General features: G+C 47.4%; 1 protein-coding gene across 1 annotated transcript in view; it reads right to left on the bottom strand.

Moving 5' to 3' along the window:
- Galnt18 (polypeptide N-acetylgalactosaminyltransferase 18) overlaps nt 1-15,304 on the bottom strand; it is a 317,779-nt gene extending 302,475 nt beyond the window's left edge. The window contains 1 exon segment of the mRNA XM_028875840.2: nt 14,624-15,304. Coding sequence (XP_028731673.1) covers nt 14,624-14,858 — 235 coding nt within the window. The 5' untranslated portion in view covers nt 14,859-15,304.
- Between the last annotated feature and the right edge of the window lie 7,018 nt (nt 15,305-22,322).

Raw genomic sequence — 22,322 nt, 5'->3', positions numbered from 1 at the left:
GTACTTTTTAAAAAAATGCAGAATGTGCCTTCCCAGTGTAAAGACTACATGCAGCTCTGGATTGTAAAGGATGTATATTAAAATTATATCCTACAACAAAATGCACATTTTGTAGAGAGAGAGGAAAGAAAAGATTAAATCAAATCTTTCTGACAATTGTCTTAAATCACACCTTCCTGGCTGCTGTTGAAATTATATGCCACATCACTTTGAGTTAAATCAAACCCGCCCTGGCAGGAAGATGGGCTGGTGTCACTCGGAGTCAGTTTGGAGGTCGAGATGAAAAGAAGACATGCAGCTCCCATGTGCCCACCTCCACAGCAGCAGGAAAGGAGGCTCACCAGATGGGCAGCCTGACTCTCCCACCAGCCAAGGTCTCAGCAGCCCAGAGCATCATCAACACCAACTGCCACCTGGCAATGTCAAGTGGCTTCTACCAGAAAAAGGCATGTGCACACATAATGGCAACTTGCTGCCTGGCGGTGGTGGGTTACAACCAGATATCCCTGAGCCAGTCTCTCCCAACACAATGTCACTAGTGTTATTTGGTCTCCCTCGAATGTTAACATGACCATCTCAGGCTTGACAGACCTAGGATAACCCTAATGAGTTGCACCAAAATGGAGCTGAAATCCCATATTCTAGGGGTTGAAGCCAGCAAACACATTCATTCTTGACTGTTTTTCTGTGCAATACTCCAGGGAGGAAAGTGTGCAGATGAAGGGGAGAGATGCTGGGGAGATGACTCAGTCAGTAAAGTGTTTGCCATAAAAACATGAGGCCCTGAGTTCAGATCCTCAGCACCCAGATACAAAGCCAGGCATGGCAGCCTATGTCTAGAGATCACTGACCAGCCAGCCTAGCCAGATCCATGAGCTCCATGTTTAGTGAGAACCCGTTCCTGAAACAAATAAGATGAGATGTAGTTGAGAAAGACACTGAACATTGCCTCCAGCCTCCATACGCACACGCACATGCACCACACACACACACACACACACACACACACACACACACACACACTGTGAACGTGTTCACATAGTCCTCTCTTCCTCCTCTCACTCTCACGCCCTCACACACACAAAGGGAGGAGGGAGAAAAAGGAGGTAGGGAGATGGAATACAGAGCACACTTCCTCCATGCTCACCCCTAGTGGGCAGGGCCAGATGCTTTCCTGCACCTTGATCAGTATAGCAGCCCTGCAATGGCACAGGAACCATTACCTTTATCCACGCAGTTGGGAAAACTAAGACACGGGCAGTGAAGAGACTTGCCGAGGTCATCCGACCCACCAGAGTCATGGTGAATTTTCAGGCCCGCTGCTTGTGCTGATCTTGTCTGCCATGCTGAGGGGCAGGGTTTCCTTCTTCAAAGTAAGTGTTGGTTTGAGTTACTGAGCTGCCCTCTCCGTGCCTTGCCTACTCCACCCCTCTAATCCCCTTGTTCTTCAAGTCCCACGTACTCTGCGAAGCCCAGGCAGATGACTCCTTCTTCTAGAATACTGCACTTTACACACTCCTTATGGGGGTTAACTGCAAAAGATGTTGTTTGGTCTTCTCAACTTGATAACATGCTTTTCAAAGAAAAGGACACTGTAGGACAGATTCTGCCATTGCCCACCACAATTGGCATAGTGCCATGCCAGCAGAGGCAGACTCCTGCTTGTTAGGAAATAGCCAGAGAACAGCTCAGATTGATGCCTTCACCAATGTGCACCTTCGCTTAGCGCGTCGAGTGGCTCCTGGTCCTAGGGCATTCCTTTCCCAGTGGTCTCTGGGGCTGCACAGCTAGCTCCCCACCCAGCCAGTCTGTCCTCATGCCCTCTTACCATCACCCTACTGTGGCATTCTGGCCACCCCATTGCTGTACAAACATACCAAGCACATTCCTGCCACAGGGCCTTTTCACTGCTTTCTGTCTCCACTGACCCTGTTCTTCCCTTAGACATACACATGGCTCACATCTCACCTTCTTCAAGAGCATGCTGAGAGGAGAGCCATTGGCCACCACATTTAATGGCAACATCTTCATATTGCACCATTGCCATGTCCTCACCATTTCCTAGGTGCCTAATAAATGCTGTTGAACGAGAAAGACCAGAATCTGAGCGTGTCACCTAAAGAGGGCTGGGGTGCACACCAGGATATTATTGTGCTTACAGCCAAATGCAGAATAACAGGGACTGGGTGTACACCTGTGATTTCTCCCACCTAGCTGTGGCTGTTCATCTGTTCCCATTCCCAAACCCCAAAAAGATGGTGGCCTTGAGGCCAGTCTCCCATGCCTGCTCTACATGGAATATGACTCTAAACATTGTAATTCTTCCGTTCACTGGAAACTCTCTGGTAGACCCAGCCACGCTTCCTAGCTCCTTTGTGGCCATCTAATGGTTTCCTGCCCTAAATCTAAAAGAACCCCAAAATGAAGCCATGGTTTAAATGAGTGCAGGACACTGTCTAGACTGAGTCCTCTCTCAAGAAAGAGAAACAAGCAGCCTGAGGGTCTCCCTGCCTCCAGAGGACTGAGTCTGGAGAACTCCTGGCTAGTCCCCACCTACATGTCCAAGAAAGGAGGCTGTCATTGGGTCACTCAGTAGCCCAGCTCAGAGCCTCAGCAGTCACAAGGACTCCCCCTCCCCTTCTGCCAAGTCATGTGCAGCTCTTTAGCCCAGAGAAAGCCATGATCCTCTTATCTCTTAATTAGCATCCTTGAAGCAAAGAGCAAGAGAGGCCCCTGGCCCCTTGTTGTGAGGCTTAATGGAGTGTGGGGGGGTCTCATCTTATATAGCTGATTGCCTTTGGACAAGTTAAGTATAACCATTGAGCTTTAATTTCCTCATCTGTAAAATGGTGCAATGAGGCTTCCTTAGAGGTTCAAACAAGGTGGCAGTCAGTAAACATTTGATGTATAACAGGTGCTCAAAGACCCTCAAGTCCCTTCTCTCCCATGATTCCCCAGGAGTCTAGACCTGTTTTTATTGCCCTTCTTCATTGGTTCCATTCCAATTTTTGAGTCATTAGCCAAAGTCTTTTCTATTGACTTTCCATTGTGTTTCTCTTCTAATCTGAATCCCTGGGTTCTTCTAAGATAAAGGTCTGGCCCAGATGTACAGCTGCAAGTCTGACTCCTGTAAATTCTCCTGCACATCTCTGTGAGTGAGCGCATGACTGTGTGTGTGTGTGTGTGTGTGTGTACATGTGTATAGATCAGAGATCAACCTTGAATGTCACTCCTGCGGTGCTGTCCACCCTTCTTTTTCTCTGTGAGACAGGGTCTCTCACTGGCCTGGAACTCACCAAGGTGGCTACACTGACTGACCAGTGGGCCCCAGTCCCCATCCGTCTCCACCCAGCACCAGGATTACATGCACACACCACAAAAGCTGGCTTTCACATGGGCTCTCGTCATCGGACCCGTGTCCTTATGCTTACAAGGTACTGTACTGACTGAGCTGTCTCCCGGCCTCTCCACACCCTCTTTTAGAAATGAAAGTAAATCAAATTGGAGGAGCAGCTTATCATTAAAATGAAACATAGACACTGAAGATGCCAGAATGTTCAAAGACACTCCTCCAAGCCCAAGGACAGGCAGGCAAGTCTGAGGCAGCCTCCTGCTCCTCCCCCTCCCCTTCCTGGCTTCCTCTTCCCCATCAGAGAAAGGCAGTGGTTAGTTAGACAAAGCCTGACCAGCAGCTGAAATCCTTTGAGGTAGGAACCACATAATCATCCAGCATCAGAGCTGCAATAAAGAGACACAAGACAACTCTACCTTGGAACGCCAACCACAGACCAGCTGAACGAATCTGTAACAGGAGATCAAAAAGGATCTTCCATGTGGATAACAGAAAATGTCACTGAGCAAACAGGAGAGATCAGTTCAATAAAGAAATGGAGTCACACCTGCAAGTCTACAGTGAGATTTTTGCTTACATTAACTTCCCAGCACATAACTCACAAGGTTATTAATACAGACTCCTACTGTTTGGAGCAAATAAACAGCTGTTGGTGTTTTGTGCCCAAACCACTTTATTAGGGCTTTCCTTTACTGCAATTGTCTCTCCCTTTCCAAATCCTGAGAGGCGCAGACAGCTAAAAACAGAGCACCAAGGCAAAAAGAAAAACAAGGAGAGAGAGGCGGGCTGTGTGGGCAGGGAGATAGGGCTGGGGCTTCTGGGACCTTCGACATCGTTCTATAAATCTCAGACAAAGTCAGCATTTGAGAACAGGGATGCAGGGTTATTGAAAGGCTGGGTTTGCCCCGGTATTGGGAACACATCACTGAGGCCATCCACCTACGTTCACCCAGGGCTTGGACTCAGTAAATCACCCTAGGACACAGGATTGTGTCAACACACAGGAAAGCTCAGTACTCAAAAACAGTATTCCGCAAGCATGTCCGGCACATCACAGTGGGCAGAAACTCATGGGTGGAACTTAGGTGAGTCTAGCTGCCGATGGAACATTGCTTTTCCTACAAAGATAAATTCCCTGGGGTCCCACAGATAGGGGACTCTTCACTCACATTTGCAAGGCTTTTCCCTCTAGTCCACCCCACTCACTTCAAGATTTGACACAAGGATAAAGCAAGCCACCTGTCTGCAAACTCTTGCATTCTCTTACTTGACCCAAGGCCTCTGAGCTCACCCTCATAGTGTCTGCTAAAATGATCTTCTCTTCCTCTCTCTGAAATGTCCTTATTTTGTAAAAACCATAAATCTTGGGGACAGCCACCCTTCTTGACTCTAACACCCATCAAGCTCTGTGACCTTGGACAAATTATTTCCATTAGTCCATTTTCATTTGCTATCACAGACAACGTGAAGCTGGGTAATATGTAGGAAAAAAGTTGGTTCTGAAAGTCCCAAGTCAGGTCTCATAGGTTTGGCCTCTGGGGGCTTTCAGCTACCACACAAAATGGCCAAAAGAACACAGTGGGAGCACTTGTTGGAGGGAGAGAGCAGTCCACAGGGAGGTAGAAAGCAAGAGTGGCTTGCTCACAGTTGAAAGTGTGTGTCTCTTGGGGACTAACTGGGTTCTAAATGAACTACAGGGCTCTCTTCCTAAGGTGATGCCATCAGTGAACTAATCACCTCCCACCAGGCTCTGTCTCTCTAATGGCTGCCAACCACCACTCTGGGGACCAAGATTCCAATGCCCAAATATCTGGGAGACACTCAAGTCCTTCCAAAACCAGGGACTTTCTAGGGTTCAGGTTTATCATCTCTGAAATCACATCTCTCTGGGATATTGAGACCAAAGGAACCAGAACTCCTCTCCCAGAATTACTCTCCATTTAAATAAGGATAGTAATGAAGTGATCCCACATGGACAATGCCTGCCCAGGCTCTGACCCAGTAGTCTCTTTCCAGTCTTCAATTCCATTTGAAGACCGTTGCCATTAAAATGAAGCAAAGTTTCTCATTTCAAATCTCTTTTTTAGGGCTGGAGAGACAGTTTGGTTAGCAAAAATCCTGCTCTGAAATTACACGACCAGAATTCAGTTCCTAGAATTCATTAAAAGTGGCAAGGATGGAGGGGCATACGGGCCATCTCTGTGCTGGGGAGGCAGAGCAAGGCTCCCCTGGAGCTCACTGCTCAGACAACTGACTTGGTGACTTCCAGGACAGTGGGAGACTTTGTCTCAAAACACAAGATATGCAGCACCTGAGCAATGACATCTGAGGTTGTCCTCTGGCCTCCACAAGTATGCATACACACACACCAGGGCAGGCACATGTATTTGTGCACACACATGCACAAAATTTCTCTACAGCTTTCTCACTCTCTTATTCATTGGTCCACACAGTTTTTGTCCTGTTCTCCTAAATTCCCAGATGCCATCAGCATGACGCATATTATCCCATTCTTCAAACCCTGTTTTGGCCAAGGTCTCTGAAATACTTTTCCCTGCCTCTGGAATCTCAATGGGTATTAACTCGAAGTCTCCTGAGAACAGAGATGTTTGGACAAGTCAGGCATGGAAACTCAACTAAGCACCCAAGATGCTTAAGGTCCAGTCCTGCACATGCCTTCTCAGGGTGAGCCACTTTGAGACTTGAACTTGGGACGTTGGTAGAATTAGAATGAGAGCATTCATGTAAGAGCTGGTACCAACCTCTCTGGGCACTGTTTTCCATTGTCTTTGCCTGACCTGGGGTGGAACAGTTCAGAACTTCTTTGGAACTTCCCTTCATCATCCTTTGGTGAGCTTTCGAAGGTCAGTGGCAATAAAATGTGGCCCACTTAATTGTGCCTGCTGGCCTCCGTGCCACTTCAGCTGTGGCTTCATCCAGGAATGCTCTCAATATCACACTGGCATTAGATATCTAGTTGTTTCTACGTGCACCATTAAGGACAACTCCATCCTCCAAAACCAAACTCACCACGCTAAAGCTGAGCATTGGGCAATGAAGGAGAACCCCATCTCCAAGCTGCACACACTGCAGTGATTCAGCTCCCACTGAATCTCCAGCCATAACTGTGGAGCCAGAAAAGCCACAAAAACAGGAACATTCACATAACCAGGACTTCTTCCTCTGAAAGTTCCAGTTGGCTGCACTCAGCAGAGTCCAGAGAGTGCACAGACCCACAGAGAAGGTTCCAGAACAGCTGTTGCTCACAGTCACTGCCACAGCATACCTGACGTGGGAACAGTTGTGAGGTAATTTGCTATTAACAATAACTTAAGTAGCAAAGCTTAGGAATGATTAACTTTAACTCCACAAATTAAAGAGACTTCAAGGTTAACACACTTCCCAGCATACTAATGTGCTTCACTGAGTGGGAAAGAAAAAGGTGGGGCGACCAAGAATGCACTGTCGGGACATGCCTAATCCTGGCACTGCCCTGGGGTGAGCGCCCTGCATGTGAAGGCATGTGTGCAAGGAAATAGGAATGTGGGGAATCCTTATGTGCAACCTTGCATCGCAAGTTGTAGCTGCACGTGACTCAAAGGCAAAGCGCGGTTTGAGAAGACAAAATGTGTGTGTACTTTAGAACAATCAAGTCCCTGACAAATTGGAGATTAGCATAGAAAAATGGCCTGCCATTCACAGACTATGACAGCCACCTGCAGCTCCAGTTCTCTGCTTCTGGTTCTGTGTTATCAGAGTCCCTGATATTTATAGACAACTAGGGTGACTGAGATGGTTCACCAGAAAAAGGTGCTTGCAGGAAAATCAGATGACCTGAGTTCAATCTCCAGGACCCACAGAGTGGAAGGAGAGAACCGATTCCTATAAATTGTTCTCTGGCCATGTGCACAGCACAGCATATGCATGCCCATAGCCCCATCTCTCCCCAAAGCCTACCTGGCTGCTCTCTGGCTCCATTTATCCCCCATACTCAGTAGGGTATCTCCCCAAAGCCTTCAAATGGCATCCCTTCAGTGTGCTTGTCCAGAGGAAAGCAGGTCTCTCCAGACTCTTGGATAAAACCCAAGCAAAGAAAATGGGCAAGAAACCCAAAGAGACCCTCCTACTCACAGCCACACAATAGCACCTCCAGCTTCTCAAACAAGTGGGGTCAGAATCCTGCAGAACAGCAACAGAAGTGCTCCTAGGGCTTGTGTGTGTGGATTTGAATCTCACAAACATATCGGAAAATCTTAGGAAACTTTAGTGGCTGGCACTGACCTTTAAGGCCCTCACCAGCTGGACTGTGGCTTGCTTTTGATTCTAAATTCTCCTTGAGATCCGCCACGGAACTGCTTATCAAGGGCAAACAGCGCTTTATGTCGAGTGAGCGGGAAAGAATGCGGAATTCATTTATTTTGCAGCCTATACACTTCTGTCTAAAAAGGAAAAGTCCTTGGTCACAGGGAGAAGCTGTATTCTTTGGCAAGGTCCTTCTGCTCCATAAAGATGTGTTCCTGGGTTATTAACAAAAGCAATTAGGCTCGATCCTGAGTCCTGCTGTTGACACCCTCAAGGCTTCGGTGTCTGTTATGGACAGAATTTTCAAACCAAAGCTCATTCCAAAAATTAGAGAGCTGTGCTGCCCCAACTACAACCTTCCCTCAAACAAGCTCCCCACAGATATTGCACTCTCCTGGTAACAAACCCTGCCAGTCAAGGAGCAAAGGGGGACACCCGAAAGCTACAAGGAGCAGATGAATGTCCACACCGAGGGCATCTCCTGGTTCTCTGGTACCCCCATCATCAACCCGATGTTGTGGATCTGAGACACACTAATATGCACACTGTTGGCCTGATAAGATTGAGAAAACAAAGCACGGTCCACAACTCGACCTCCCACAGGTGGGATAAGGCTGACTCTGAGGAGAAAGATGATGGATTTAGAATTGAGTCACGTAGGAAACTGGTCTCAGCTGTGTTCAGAAAGACAGATAGACGGTGTGAGACCCTTCCATGTCACCCTGGACTTGCTAATTCTCTCAAATGCTTCAGACTACCATCATCCCTCACAGAAACACAGCTGTGGGACTTCTCTTTCTCTCCCATGTGGCTTTCAGGCTTCCCTTTAAGAAGTGGAACCACAGCCGGGCAGTGGTGGTGCGCACCTTTAGTCCCAGCACTCCGAGGCAGAGGCAGGTGGGTCTCTGGAAGTTCGAGGTCAGCCTGGTCTACAGAGTGAGTTCCCGGACAGCCAGAGCTGTTACACAGAGAACCCTGTCTCAAAAGGAGAAGAAGAAATGGAGGAGGAGGAAGAGGAACCTTTAAGAACTGAACTAATTTACCAAACACTACATACAAACCATAAGGAAAAAGTGTGTGGGGGATGCTGGGGTTTATTGGATGTTGGTGATGACATTTGACCCTGTTACTATTAATAAGGTCTCAAATTAAACCTGGAAGTTTGCAACTCCTGGAGACACAGCTGGAAAACCTCTGACCTAGGGTGTCTATTTAAAACAAAGATTAGGGGCTGGGTAAAATGAGGAGCTGAGTTCACATTGCAGTATCCACACAAAAGCAGGGCATGGTGGTACACATATAACCCCAGTACAAGAGGCTCACTGGCCAGCCAATCTAGGCAAAACAGCGAAGTCCAGGTTCAATGGGAGACCCTGTCTCAAAACATGTAGTGAGTGATTAAGGAAGATTCTTGATGTGAACCTCCAGCTTCCCCTCATGCACACAGGTGATCAAACCTGCATACCCATGTGCACATCACATACACCAAACAAAATAAATTCAAAAATAAAACCAAAACATATATATAATATGTATAATATAGTCATCATGGGTATCTTACTAATTTATTAAGAAATCTATGAAAATGTGTAAAATACACAAACCATCAACACTGAGCCTCCAAGAGAAAAATTATTCCCACAACTCAAAAATACACAGAGGGGTTCAGGGAGAGTATCAAGTTCTGCCACAATCAAAGGAGGGCAAATAAAAGGACTCAACTGTCTTGACAGTATTTCCATTTGCCCAGAAAATGCTGAATGATAACACCGAATGCCAGCCCTCCATGACCCCAGCACAATACTGCATTGTCAGTGGCTGGGTGGAAAGACTTTCCTTTTGAAAAATAATATTTCATAAAAAATGTTCATACTCTGTCACTGGTAATCTTACTTCTGCAAATACATTTTTGAGAATAATTCAAAGAGAAAAAATAGGTGATGTGAAGACATTCATTTTTCCCCCTAAATATATCCATTTTCTAACAAATGTCCAATATTAGAGAATGTCAGATGAAAAGTCTACGTTGGCGGTGGAATACTATGCAATCATTTAAAGTATTGGGGGACGTTTTCTTAAGCAATCCTCCACTCCACTCTGCAAATCTGCCTGCTTCCTCTTTCCCCTGTGAAACGTTCCCTTGATGCTCTTGTTCCTGTGTGGGCTTCTCTCTAGTAGGCTGCACCTCCCCCTAACTATGGAGTTGCATGCTTTCCTCCTGTGCACTAGGTCTGTTCCCAAGCACAGGAATACTACTGGGACTTGTTGCTGCAACTGCTTAATTTAATTACATGCTATGGAAACCCGTGAAGGCTGCTAAAAAGAAGAGAGTGGTGATCACTAGAAAAATTAATGTCAATGCTTGGGAAGACTTGAGACAAAGTGGTCACTTAAATAGTCAAATCAGAGGTCAGAAAAATCATTCCAAAAAATCAGGCAAAAAAAATCATAAAAATATCAGGCAACTACATTGAAATTGCTTCCAAGTACCTTTCAGTCCCTAGGGGATTTTAAATAAAATGGGAGAAATCTGACTTTATCAACAGGATGGAATGATGCTGGGATGGGAGTGATCTATGCACAGAGGACAGTAGAGCATCTAATAGCAGACCCACCCCAAGGGCAGCATTTCTACTGACAGCTTCAAAAGCTACTAATGGCTGTGCATTTTCAGTAGCAGTCAAAACATTGACTCTGTGTGTAATATTCTCCCCTCTTCCACTGATGTTTGAGCTCATTGACTCACTTGAAGTCCATCCATGCTGATGGCAGGAATTCTATTGTCCTTAGAAAACAAGTGGGTACCAGGAGTGTCCCAGTTCCCCAAGGTCCCCAGTAACTCCACCCAGTCCCTGCCAGAGCAGCTGAGGCACCTCAGGTTGTCAAGAGATAAAGGTTGAAAGAATAAACTGTAGCAAACAGAGAGAAAAATGCTTCTTTTAAAAAAGGCCAAAGAAAGAAGAGGATACATATGTATCAACAGTACGGTCTCCTTACTCGTGTAGCCAAGTAGGCAAAGCCAGAAGGAGGGCTTATGATTACAAAATAGTTCCTGGCATAGAAGGGATCCTGGGAAGTTCCATACATTCTTAAATTGTCCCTTAAACATTGGCACACTCTTAACAGATTCAAAAAGAGACTAACCAAAAAGAAAGGAAAAAAACCCGAACGCCATTTTTGTTTGCACTTAACATACAAAATCAAACATGAACCAGGACAGGGATGGCTCAGTTGGTGGAGCATTTGCCTAGCAGGGACGAAGTCTGAGTTTGATGCTCAGCACCACGTAAGCTGGGAATGGCGGCACACACCTGTAACCCCAGCAATGGAGATGTAGAGGCAAGAGCACACAAGGGCCTCTTTGCCACTTAGCAAGTTTTAGGCCAGCTACATAGTGTGTTTGGGGCTAGCCTGGACTATATGAGATACTGTCTCAAAAAGAAAAAGAGAAAGGGATGAGGAGGAGCAAGAGCAATTTCTCTTTCCAAGTTCTCTCACACTTGGGCTTCCTCTAACATCTGTCCATCTCAAACAAGGTGTAAGGTTCTGAGTTAGAGCCTGTACTAGGAACTACTTGGTGTTTTCAAGCCAACAGGATACATATTTTAAAGTCTGAAGTTAACCACCCTGTCGTTTAACATCTACTTGGTTAAAAAAAAATAATGTTCAAAAAATACAATTTACATTCTCAAGAGATTCTCACACACCATCTAATTAAATCATTCAATCAGAAAACAAATTAAAATGAAATATCACTTCGGTCCCCAAGAGGAAAATCAACTTTTCAGTCATGACTAGAACAGACCTCTAGGGTGCCGCTCCAAAGCCTCTTCTAATTGCAAGTCCTCAGAACATCCTGCCGAACACTCAGTGACATTTGCAACTTCCTGGACAGCTTTCTTTCCAAAGGGAAGAGGCGCCTGGGCGATGCTCTGAAGCAAAGCTTGTCCTTCGGAAACTGGCAGTGCCCCTACTCATGACTAACTAGGATGCTGGGCATCAGTTCAGGGTAGTCACTCATCTATCCAGACTGTCTGTCTCTCTTCCACCTGCCAGGAACTACCAAAGAGTCATCAAACATTCGTTAAGGGAATGTGACCTCTGCCTTCTTTGGGAAACCAACCAAAACCCAGATCTGCCTAGTATAGCAATGGAAAGCATCTTTATGTGGGGACACTCCTGACCCCACCATCCCTCCAAGATCCTCAGATGGCTATTCACTAGGATACATCCATTCCCACCGCTGTCAACCAATACCAGGACAGCACTCTTCCACCGTGAGCCTCTGGCCATCTTAGCAAACAGTATATTATACAGTTAAGAACACAGACTGACACCTTCTTAGCCTACAGAACTAACAACCAAAATAAACACTAAAAAGAACCTGGATGTCCTGGCACCCATCTGTGATGCCTGCTGAGATGGAAAGATCTTAAGTTCAAAGCCAACCTTACATGACTAAATGTTAAGACCTCTTCTCACAGCGAAACAAAACTGAGACCCTGAAGCCGCTATCTGAGTTCATATCTCTGAGCTACTGTGTAACCAAGTGTGACCCTGGACCTGTGGGTCAAACAACCTCTCCAGACCTCCGTTTCCACATCTGTAAGATGGAGCTAATACCACCAACCTCACAAGGCTCTAAGGATAAGTCAGCTTACACAAAGCTCTGAGAACAAGGCACAGCACATAACAGAACTAGAGTCCTGGGCTATTCTAGTTATCAGCTCCCCACCCCCAAGCTGCACCCCCATCCTCAGCTCTGTGATGTACCAAGGATTATTCAGAAGGCTCTCCTGACGCAAAACTTAGGCAGTGAGTCTACGGAAACAACCCACGTCCTTAAGGGCAGGAATGATCTCACAGACTTTACAGGTCTTACCTTTGAGCCCTAAATCCAAGCACGGGGACTGCTCCGGAACCCTGGAGGGGGTTGTCATCATCACCACACTACGACAGCACAAGCAACCAGCTAGCCTCCTCTGCGTCTGCCTGCTTCAGGCCTAGCCTTTCACAAGTCACTCCCCCACCCACTGTGAGTAGTGGCTTTGGCCTTGTCATTTCCTACTGCCCAAAGGACACGTGGACCAATACACAGTCTAAAGAGGCTTCTTTAAAAAAAAAATCTCCCCTAGTTTATCAGGTAAACATTGAGAGGTTCTAAGATTTCCTGGTAAACTATTACAAGTGTTTTTTGTTTGTTTGTTTGTTTGTTTTTATCTTCCAGAATAGTTTTCATGTGGAGCCTTGTGAATCATGTGACATGGTCCACATTCAACATGATAGGGGTCTGCTCAGTGCTGAGCTCATGAAATCCTTGAAATTATTCCTGAAGCAGCCCTTTGCTCACTTCTTCCCTAACTAGATAGAAAAGAACAGGAGAATCATTTTGAACACATACACATAGAGAATATGTGAATGAAAATCTCTCAGAATACGTGTACAAATTGGAAATGTCAGAGCAAGGCACAGACTTGAGTCTACCTCCCAGAACATACCAAGGCTGTATTTCTATTGCTGACTAATGTCGATTCTGACCCAAAGGACAGAAGCCACCAAGTAAGAAATGGCAGCAACAGGCATTATGGCACAGACAGTTTGGTCTGTCAGTTCAGTGCTTGGGTGAGGCTGAGGCAGGTCTGAAGTAAGAGCAGTCAAAGGCCCTTCTTCTAGGGGCCTCAAATCAAGTGCTTGTTTTTGTCAGTTAGAAAGCACAACCAAGGTGGGGGGGGTCACCTTTCTGCTCTTGCCTGAACCTGGTGAAGCCTTCCCAGGGAAGGAGCCAATCTGGCCACGTGGGAGGGACACCAGATCAAAAGTAGTCCCTACCTTGGTAAATAAGAGAACCTGCAGCTCAGATGCTGCCAGAGTCTACCAGACTCCCAGGGGCCTGTCGAGTTTACAGGTAAGCCAGCTCTTATCTAGGAAAGCAGGGGACACCTGAAGAGGACAGGGAGAATCCAGATTGCTAGCCTCAGTGAGCACACCTTACTCCAGGTGCCCTGAGTTCCATCACTTCCCTTGGGCACTCATACTACCTGGGTCACATCAGGAGAGTCCTTTATATCCCACTTCCTCTTTGAACCTAGTCTAGAGACACCCACCCATTACAGCCTTGGATTTCAAACCCACTTCCTGTGGGTCTGTCTACTCTGCCATGACTGATTCCTGGGCAGGGAGTGTAGCTGCCTTACAAACTGGCCCTCACTGGGACCCGGAAGGCTCTGAAGGAAAGGCGCAGACTCGGTGGGTTTCTAGGGCCCCAAACAGAAGCACCAGCTCCATGGACTAAGCTTCTTCCTGGGTTTGACACCTGCTGGTAGGGAAGGGTCCTGGACCTGCAGGTGTGCTGTAGCTAAGGACGGTTTTCCACTGAAGATGCCCCTGCAGTCCCAGCGCTTCTGGGGCTGAAGCTGAGGCTGGGGCCGATCCTGGGGCAATGTAATCTTTCGAGTCTGGGTTTGTCCTGAAGCTTGCTGCTTCTTAAAGCCCACAGTTAGGGTCATGCAGGGCATCTTTCCCGTCCCTTAGAGCGGCCAAATGAGCTCTTCTGCCCTTGTACTCTCTCTTGGGTACACAAACATCCACAGTCAGACACACTCCCGGACTAGTGTGTGATCCTGCGATCCCGGGAAGAAGCAGATGGAGTCAAACGCACATTTGGACACGTGTGTAGCACGTCCCCATACCGACAGCAAGCTGCACACACACACACACACACACACACACACACACACACACACACACACGTATGCGTACACACGTGTGCCCAAGAAAGACTCGCAGGGCTTCAGACACAGAAGATCCAGGACACCAGTCCTTGCAGTCCCTCCAACCATGCAGCTGCCACCCCAAAGCCCTCCCTGCAGTCACTGGCCTGATACGCATTGGCCTCAATGCATCCCACAAGCAGAGCACTAGGCACTCCCTGGCCGTGCGCGTGGCTCAAGTTTCCCAGGGCGCGGGTACCTTGGATGTGTTGTTTGATGACATTCTCCAAGTGGTCCAGCCGCTCGATAATTTTCAGGGTGTCCCCTTTATCTTCCTCAAGCTTCTTGTCGGGCGCTGGCTCCTGCCCCCGCACATACACGCTGGCGATGTAGTTGGTAACCCAGCCCACGTACAGCAGGCAGATGATGTTGGTCATACCGCTCAGGATCACGCAAGTGGACACCAAAGTTTTGGTCTTCCTGGTACACACCATTCTGGGGTCCCTCCTCCATATAGAGCTCCCGGGGCCCCTCCTTGCTGCGCGCCCCAAACTCCCCCGCGCTCACACCCCTTGGTACGCCTGGGGCCTCTGGGGCACCAGCACCCAAGTCTTCAGGATCTCCAAAGACGGGTCCCCTGACAGTGCGAGCCGCGGTGCCGAAGTTTGCAGCTCCCGCCGCTGGCCACTCTGAGAAAGAGCTCCACAAAGGAAACGAGGTGGGTTTGTTTGGTGGTGGTGGTGTTTTTTCCCCCCAAATTCAAAATCCCCCAGTCTTTCCCTAGGCAGTCAGGGGTGGCCGGCAGTGGCGCGATGCGACCTGCAGTTCTGGGAAACTTTGTCACTGCCAGGGCCCGCTGCCGCGCTGCTTCCCATCTCCAACGCCTGCTGCCTGGGAGATGCCACCAGCCCGCGTCGCTCCCTGCTCAGGAGAACCGAGGCTGTGGCAGCGACCCAAGGAGCGAAGCAGCACGGCCCGGCCCCCTCCGAGCGACAAGCGCCGCCACCAATCGCGCTCCGGCTCTGGAGAGGGGCCGGGGCTGGGCGGCTGCGGACCAACGAGTAGGGGCCAGGAGGCGGAGCCCCGCCCGGCGCCCCACCTGCTGGCCACCAGCTTTCGTCTGGGACGCGCCCGAGCTTCCCGGCTCTCAGACCACCCGGACCCGGCTCCTGCAGGCCACCAACCGCCAGTCCCCGGCCCAGGCCCGCAGACTCCGCCCCTAGGGGAATTCCGGCTATCCTGCGCGCAAAGGATCCCAAGCTTGAGGGGTGGTGGTGAATACGATGTTCGTGTCCCCTCACCTGCCTCAGCTGAGGGCATTCTGCTGCTTTCCCTCCTAAAAACTGAGTCCTTACCCCGCCCCCCGTCGTTTGTTGTTGTTGTTCTTTTGTTTATTTATTAATTTTTTTTTGATAATCGAGACGCAGAACATAGAAGTGGCCAAGCCTTTTAATATCCACTCCTGATTCGCTTGCGCCTCCACCCTGCCCCTGCCCTCTGCTGGTCTCCAGGGTGTCGTCAAACGCCTCCCGGAAATCTCTAGGAGAGGCACTAGTGAACTGTGAAAATGTCTCTAAGTCACAGTTGCTACCAAGATTGTTTAAATTTGTGCAGTTCCCATGACGTGGTCGCGTCCTACAAGCCTTTACTGTTTATGGAGCCCACCATACCACGTACAGGGAAACCTTATATGCAGTGATGGGGCAGGAGGGAGGATGCCATTCTTTCTCCACGACCTGTAGAGTTCCCACACATACAGTCCTCACGGCTATGCGGAGGGCAGCAGAGCTTTGCTGGAGAGGACAGGAACTCACAGCAGAGGGCCCGCTATGTTTCCTAGTCCAGCAAGTGCTCCTTCATTTCATCCCATCTTAAAGCGCTCACTTCTCAGAATTCTTTAAACAAAGTCTTTCCATAACAGATTTCCTTACCTTCTCTCCAAGTTGTGTTTTCTGGCTGGGAAAGAAGCTTGAAGATGAGGCCACCCTGTGGGCCAGCACTCCAATGAGCCATGGTGATATATACCAGGCAGCTCACTTTCCAGACTTCTGAATTCAACGACCTTGTCCTAGAAAAGAGGAAGCCCCAAATCAGACATGTTATGGCCCTTTAATACTACAGACAAAAGGTCCCCAAAGATGCTGAGAAAGTGAAAAACCTCCAAGGCTCTGAGAGGAGGTCTCTCCTCCCCAGCTGGAAAACAGGCTGGGGCTGAAGTAGGGAAAGGAGACTGGTGTGAAAATATGGGGCACCTTCAGTTTCTAAAAGTACCATCTGCTGGCTACACAGACAAGGGAGAAAAACCATCTCTCATTCTCCATTCACAGAAGAAGGGTTCTCCATTCACAGCCCTAGAGGCTGCCTGTGGGCTGCCTTGAGCACCGCTGGTGGCTGAAAGGTAATCCTGGGTTCAACAGAAGGAGAGTCCTGGAAGTTCAGCTCTCACCAGATCCTCCTAAAGGGTCACCAAAATACACCTGGAGGAGACAAAAGAACCCCATTTTGCATGTTCTTATTGGCAAAGCTCCAAGACAAAGAAGTAGAGGGGCATTGCAGGAAAGAAACGATGTGGAATGTATGACTTTGTGCCAGTTGATGCTCCAAGACAGGGTGACTACAAAGAGTGTGAAAAAAAGAACAATCAAACAACCACCACCAACATAAACGTGGAAGAAAATGTAGAATGGACTCTGGTCTCTGAAAAGCTGCCCGTAGCCACTGAGCCTCTGGTTTCAATCCTTGCTCTGCTATGTATTATTACATGAGATTGAGCAAGATTCAGAACACCAACAGGACTGTTTCCCTCACGTATCAAATATAACAATACCTTCTTGCTTGTGAGTATAAAAGGAGAGAACATACCACAAGGCTTAGGACAGAACACACAGTGGGTACTGAAGCTCGTGTGGGCATCCTTCCAGGGTGTGGTTCTTCTTTTTCCAGGTCCAAGAACACCACCTTGCTGCTTAGCAAATCTTCCTTTTTCTACTGACCACTATCAGTTCTTCTCCCCTACTGGAAGTTAGGATCTAAGACTGTGGGCAGCAAGGAAGGGGTTTATCCCTTAGCTAGCTAAGTTCCACCTCATTGGCTTTCTATTTACAATGTCTATCTTCACCATCAGCAGGTCAGTGATCGTCACAGGTTGATAGGATTTTCCAGAAGGAGGGCTCATTTCCTGCAGGCCTTATTACCCCACGAAGCCTCAGGCTCCAGCTCAAGATCCCAAAGCCTTGGTTAGAAACAAAGGAAATGGAAGAGGTGATATGTAGACTTTATTCACACTCTCTTCAGAACCACGAGGTCAGAGGGTCTAGTGTCTTTGCAAGCTCCCTTTATAATGGGTTCTTGGTAGAGAGTCATATCTTTGGCCCTCAGTTCAATTATATTCAACCCAACAGGAACTCACCAAGTTCCTGACATTTTGTGGAATGACCAGTTGCCCAGGACACTTGCCCAGTTTGCTCCAGACCTGTGGCTTCAATGTAGGTTTCACAGTCTCAATAGGGGCCTCTTTTGTGAGCATGGAGAGTTGTTCAATTGAGAAGGTTTGTGACTCTACACTTATGTCTCTCATCTAACCCCCAAGTGTCTCCTCACTTGGCTTTTAACAAGTCCTGCCTGGGGGTTCATTATCAGGCCCTTGATGCTTATCAGAACCGAAGAATCCCTCAATAGTGGAGGCAGGCAGAGAGACACAAAGTGCTGCTTTAAACTTACGCTGAGAATCTGAATCTAGTGTGTCCTTCCACTCCAGCCACTAGACGTAACAACACACACGGGACTGGAAATCCTGGGGCTCTGCCCTGTATAGACTGAATGTCACCCTTGTTATACACTGGGGAGGCTGCTGCTCCCTAATGTGACTTGAAAGCAGCCTCTGTGTGTGGGGGGGTGTATGTTGTTTATAAGACAGTCTCACTACATAGTTCTGGCTAACTAAAGCTCTCTAATGTAACAAGGCTGCCTCTGCCTCTCACGTCTTAAAGACGTGCACTACTATGACTGACCTTTCATAGAATTTCTTATCCATAGAATTTCTTATCCACATGTCCAGACACACTGCTATGCCACCAATGTTAAGCCTTCTTCAAAATGTCTTTGATAACACAATTAGGAAAAGTGAATCTTGGAATTCAGCCACCAATCCCTTACATTGTGGGCAGGAATCTACTCCTAGGAGAGAGGACTGACAGTGGCCACCTGTCCCCACCAGATGGCAGCACTGTGTAAAGCCACTGGGCCTGAGGTGCCAAGAGAATTTGGGGGCTTAACCCGAAAAATGGGCCCTGGTGGTGGAAGGCCTCAGCCTTGGGCTGGCTTTATGGGGAGCAGGGTGACAGACAGGCTCTTAAGGGAATGGGGACTGCTGAGTTGCAAGCAAAGATAGATACTCAATTCAGAAACAAAAGCTACAGAGGCCCATGAATGGATGCTATGAAGCCATAGTCCTAAAATGTGACTGACAGAAAAAAAAATCCTGCTGAGAGTGGAAAAAGGAAATAGAAAGGTTTGTTTGATGCCTCCCTCAGGCCAGGCCTAAGATTTCATATACTGATCTTGAACATGGACTAGGGAGCCAGATCCAAATCCTGTCATTTACTAGCTGTGGGACCTCAGGCAAGTTTACTAACTATTTTGTGCCTCAAGTTCCTTCTGCAAAATGGGATAACAGTGACATCACCTACATCATGGGGAATATTATGAGAATTTAGGTTATATGAAGAGCACTGGTGGCATTATCTAAGTATTGGCTACCACTGCTCTGTCTGAGTGTCCAAATGTCACCCAGAGCAGCTTTCCTCTGAGAGCAAGGGTCAAGAAATTATGATCAAAGGAGCCTCTCATTCCTCTGTCACCTTCTCAAAGGATCTGGAGTAACTCCAGCTGCACTCCAGTGCAGATTCTGCAGGAACCCTGTGACTAGGCCCATCTGTCCCACCCTGTCCCCTTAATACAGGTCATGTGATAGTATATTCCATGCACATCAATGTTGGGTGTCCAGAAAGACTCATAGACTACATTCTCTTAATGGAGGAGGCTGGCCAAGAAGCAGCTGTAGTACAGTAGGATAAGCTCTTAGCTGATGTCTAAATAGGAAAGAGAGAGGTGCAAACAGATAATGGGGACAGCAACTTCATCCCACTCCCGCCCCCACAAGTGGTCTGGTGGATTCTGCCATTCAACTACTAGACGGCTCTTCTCGACAGGCTCTTCCTCCCTGAAGGAAAATGTTTACATGCTCCTATAACAAAGGAACACTATCCACTATATGAAGAATGTATACAAACCAATCCAATGGAGGGTAAAACTATCCAAATTGGAAAAAAAATGGACAAAAAACATAAGTAAACAATGAAAGAGAAAATGCCAACAGCCAAGAAACATATGAAAGGATGATTAAGCTTGCTAGGAGTTAGAAACATTTTTCTAGCTACAGCTGCCATAGTTCCTCTACCAGGTTGATTTAAAAATATAATATTGTAATTCAAAGTATTAACAAGAGTATGTGGGAAATAAGTACTCACAAATATTTCAGTGAGAATGTAATCAGAATGGCTACTTGGGATGTAAGACAGATGATGCACATGACCCTTTGACCTTGCACTCAGAGAGTAGTCCCTGGACCAGTAACATCAGTGACAACAACTGTAGAATGTCAGTTCCATCACACATCAACTCAGTCAGAATCTGCATGTCAACACTGCCCCCAAATGCTTCAGATACATCCTCTGAGAAGCCCAACACAAGAGATAGAACCCATGGTTCTCTTGAAGAAGGGTTTCTGGGCCTGTTGATGCAGGCTTGCAATCCCAGCTCCTTGAAAGGCTGAAGCAGGAGGACCCAGCCCTTGCCTGGACTATAGATTAAGTTCAGGGCCAGCCTGAACCCTGATGGGAAGTGGGGTTAGGGGCAGAGACATAGCTCAATAGTAGAGATGTCTACCAAGATCTGCAGTTGTGGCCAAGTTATGCAGGTACCCTTGGGGACCAGAAGAATGGAACATAAGAGCCCCTGGAGCTAGAGGTACAAGAGTTGTGAGCTGTCTGACATCTGTGCTGGAAATTGAATTTGGGCCCTCTACAAGTGCAGCAAGTGCTTTTAATCACTGAGCCATCTCTCCAGCCCACACTGAGAGCAGTTATATGGTCATGTTTATCAATGTGGTATCATCACAGTGTTCACACACATGAAAGCCAGACCTGGTTTTGAATTCCGCTCCTGCCATGTGCTAGTTCTGGAAATGTTTATGACTCGTATCCCAACTTCCTCACCTGGAAGATATCATATCCACCTCACGGGATTGTCTTGAAGATGATGTAAATGAATATGTGTAAGGCTTGGTACTAAGTATTCTATCCATGTTAGTTCAGATCGTGCTCAGCGTTTTTATTTAATAATGAATGATGATAATTCACTCCCAGTCCATAATTATACATATTATATAACATATGCATGCAACCCAGGAACTAAATGTATACTTCTAAATGTTTTATTATATAAAAGGATGCATAGAAATTTTTCTATGCTGTTGCTATAAGTAAAAATGAACCAAATTAATCCACAAGGTCTGGCTGTGCCTCATTAGGCTACCCAGACCTGCAGGCAGGGAAACTGGTGAGGACTTGCCCACATGGGTCTTCTCTTGACCTTCATAGCCACTCCATAAAGTAAGTTCTCTCTCTCACTTTATGAATGCGAGATTGTATCAGATGTCAAGCATTCAAGAGTAAACATGGTAGAGGCTCTGGCTCTGAGCCTAGAGCTCATTCTACTGCAGAGACAGTTTATGGACAACTGTCTCTCATAAAGGGATCAATGATCAGACTTAAAAGTGACAGACACTGGAAGTATTGCATCAGCAAAGAAGACTGGAAATGAGAAAGTGCCCAAGTCCTACTTGGACATTGCCTCCTGAACAAGGAAGAGAGATGTGACACACACACCCTTTCAAAAGTAACCATCTGGTTGGACATGACATTTCTAGAGTCGCTATATACAGACAGTACCAGAGACCTCAGAGCAAGCAAAAGCACCCCTGGAACACCCTGGTATGAACCCCAGGAAGGCAGGAAGAGCCTGAGCTAAGCCATGGAATCCTCTATTTTAGAAAATACCTGGTAGTTACCTAGATGGGCAAAAGGTCAGGAGGTCCCTTCAGCTCTGCTCTACCTAGATCCCTCATTCTCAGCCTTGGAGAAATAGCAGGAGTCCCCCCTGAGGAATTGCAGGTGCCTGCCAGACACGAGGAGCAGTGACCTTTTCCATACTGGTACACAGCAGTCTGGGACATCATCAGCCCATAGGCAAGCTCTGGGCTGTATTGTCAGCCAGATGGTGAATGAAATATTCAACAGTCCCACCAACTTCTCTCAACAGCGAGGTGACTGGCTTGCTCGGAACAGAGTGATTTCGGTGGGAAGCCCAAATTGCAAGTGGCAAGAAGCAGCTGGGAGGTAAGTCTGCAATCTGCTTCTCCTGACAGAACTGAGCCAGAGCTTGGGGCAGCTTGGGTTTACAGCATGCTGAGATCCCCTCCTCAAGAGATGTGGAATATGCCATCAAAGGATTTGCAGAATTCTGGTTCCAAGACAAATGGCAGATGCACAAAAGTACAAAGTGCTCAGAAGAATGAGTCCAGGTAAAATCGCCTCACCAGCTGAGGCAGGACAGATTTACAGAAAGCACCACAATTATTTTCCTGGCAAAGCCCAAACCCAGAGTGGCAGGTACTCACTCACCCAATGTCCACAGGCTTCCCCCGTAAATATCATGAAGGGCCTGATAGGCTCCAGAATACAGTTAGGACCCTATGCTCTCAAGTAGTTGGACAGACAGGGTGAAGTCCTTGGGTCCCTACCCCAAACATCTTGCAGGATGCCCAGCAGATATTGAAGAGGGAGGCCCACCATGTTAAGTGTATGCTCATTAGAAAAGCTAATTCTTGTCTCATTTAT

The sequence above is a fragment of the Peromyscus leucopus genome, chromosome 1 (genome assembly GCF_004664715.2).
Source record: "Peromyscus leucopus breed LL Stock chromosome 1, UCI_PerLeu_2.1, whole genome shotgun sequence".
Taxonomy (NCBI): domain Eukaryota; kingdom Metazoa; phylum Chordata; class Mammalia; order Rodentia; family Cricetidae; genus Peromyscus; species Peromyscus leucopus.
This window is presented reverse-complemented; position numbering and strand designations above follow the sequence as displayed.